Raw genomic sequence first — 1,966 nt, 5'->3', positions numbered from 1 at the left:
TCTCTCTCTCTCTCTCTCTCTCTCTCTCTCTCTCTCTCTGTCTCGAGGTTCGACAGTCGAACGTTTCTCGTCGTCCAGAGATTTCCAGAGAAATTTTCGAAATATTGGAGAGAAGAGGTAGGGAGAAGAGATAAAAATTTCGTTCCAATTATCCTCGAAAGTCGATTTCGCCCGATCGAAACGATTGAAAACGCGAGGATTCTCCTTGGTGGTGGAGTTTAATTATGGATTGAAACGGATCAATTTACCAGACCGAGAAGAACCTCCATTGACTGGCATTGCCTTCGACGTTCCCTTTTCTTGCGCCTCTCGATGCTGGACCTGTCCCCGGCACTTCCCGCTGCAACCGCCTCGCAGTATCGCACGAAGTCCAGATCGATGTGGTATCCGTAAGGGCAGCAAAGGCACTTCGAGCCTGTTGAACCGGAAACGTAGGCCTGCGTCCCCACTGATGGAAGTGTACCAACAGAAGAGAAAAGTATAATTATCTCGATCGCTTAAACGTCTTCAATTTTATTTAAAAAAAAAAGAAAGGAAAGAAAGAAAGAAGAAGTACTATCTAACGTTCGATGCTATAAATCACGATTTATAGCATCGAGATCAAAACAGTTAGATAAATTGGAGAACCCAGACGGCGATCCAAACGGCAATTATTTCAATTCTTCCAGCAAGCAATCAGAGCATCAAGTCATAAACCGCTCTTCCACCAATGATTTTAATTAAACCCATAAACCGGCACCCCAATTACGACCGGAAGAAAAATGCGCTTCTTATCGAGTCATCTTTTTAAAAAAGAATCCACCGAGACTTGCGCCGATCCATTCTGAACCAAATTTAATTCCAAAATATTCTATCTTTGGTGGATAGAATTCGATCTTCTTTCGATCGAATTATCTTTTAAAAAAGAATGCACCAAGATCCTTTTTTTATCAAATTTGAACCAATTTAATCCTCCAAATATTGGCTCTAGCATTTATTTTCAATGGACAAAATTGATTCTCAATAAGTCATCTTTTAAAAAGCATCCACCAAGATCCATTTTTACCAAATTTAAACTAAATTTAATCCTCCAAATATTGGCTCTAGCATTTATTTTCAATGGACAAAATTGATTCTCAATAAGTCATCTTTTAAAAAGCATCCACCAAGATCCATTTTTACCAAATTTAAACTAAATTTAATCCTCCAAATATTGGCTCTAGCATTTATTTTCAATGGACAAAATTGATTCTCAATAAGTCATTTTTTAAAAAGCATCCACCAAGATCCATTTTTACCAAATTTAAACTAAATTTAATCCTCCAAATATTGGCTCTAGCATTTATTTTCAATGGACAAAATTGATTCTCAATAAGTCATTTTTTAAAAAGCATCCACCAAGATCCATTTTTACCAAATTTAAACTAAATTTAATCCTCTAAATATTGGCTCTAGCATCTATCTTTGATGGATAGAATCGATTTCTCATCGAATTATTTTTAAAAAAGAATGCATCAAGATCCATTTTTACCAAATTTGAACCAATTTAATCCTCCAAATATTGGCTCTAGCATTTATTTTCAATGGACAGAATCGATTCTCAATAAATCATTTTTTTAAAAAGAATGCATCAAGATCCATTTTTACCAAATTTAAACTAAATTTAATCCTTCAAATATTGGCTCTAACTTTGATGAATAGAATCGATCTTCTCGAGTCATCTTTTAAAAAAAGTTATGCATCGAGGCTTACCATTTATTACCAATTTGAAACGAAAAAATTTAATTCTCAAATTTATTTTTTTCGAAAAAGAGAGTTGTAGAGTTTCTTCGATCGATCCAATCGGAAAGGATCTATCTTTGGATAGAATCGATCGTGGTTCATCGCGAGAGGCTGATTGTTGCGAGGGTAACGACCGATGCGAAGCGTAAACCGAAATATGTTGTAACCATTGGCGGCCATCCAGAGGCACGGTAATAATAATCTG

The 1,966-nt window shown here is 36.0% G+C and overlaps 1 protein-coding gene and 1 long non-coding RNA gene across 3 annotated transcripts in view; one reads left to right on the top strand and one right to left on the bottom strand.

Moving 5' to 3' along the window:
- LOC116185571 overlaps window positions 1-861 on the top strand; it is a 10,111-nt gene extending 9,250 nt beyond the window's left edge. The window contains exons 2-3 of the long non-coding RNA XR_004150419.1: window positions 111-117; window positions 540-861. This is a non-coding gene — a long non-coding RNA (uncharacterized LOC116185571). The remainder of the gene's footprint in view (window positions 1-110; window positions 118-539) is intronic.
- The window catches only part of LOC102680383 (KN motif and ankyrin repeat domain-containing protein 1), a 53,804-nt gene that overhangs the window by 21,011 nt on the left and 30,827 nt on the right, over window positions 1-1,966 (bottom strand). For both annotated transcript variants that reach the window (XM_031510266.1, XM_006615209.2), the window contains exon 3: window positions 249-448. In XM_031510266.1, the coding sequence (XP_031366126.1) occupies window positions 249-448 (200 nt within the window). The remainder of the gene's footprint in view (window positions 1-248; window positions 449-1,966) is intronic.

This window comes from Apis dorsata, unplaced genomic scaffold, assembly GCF_000469605.1.
Source record: "Apis dorsata unplaced genomic scaffold, Apis dorsata 1.3 scaffold_217, whole genome shotgun sequence".
NCBI classification, from domain to species: Eukaryota; Metazoa; Arthropoda; class Insecta; order Hymenoptera; family Apidae; genus Apis; species Apis dorsata.
The sequence above is the reverse complement of the archived record's forward strand: the minus strand, read 5'-3'. Positions and strand labels throughout refer to the sequence as shown.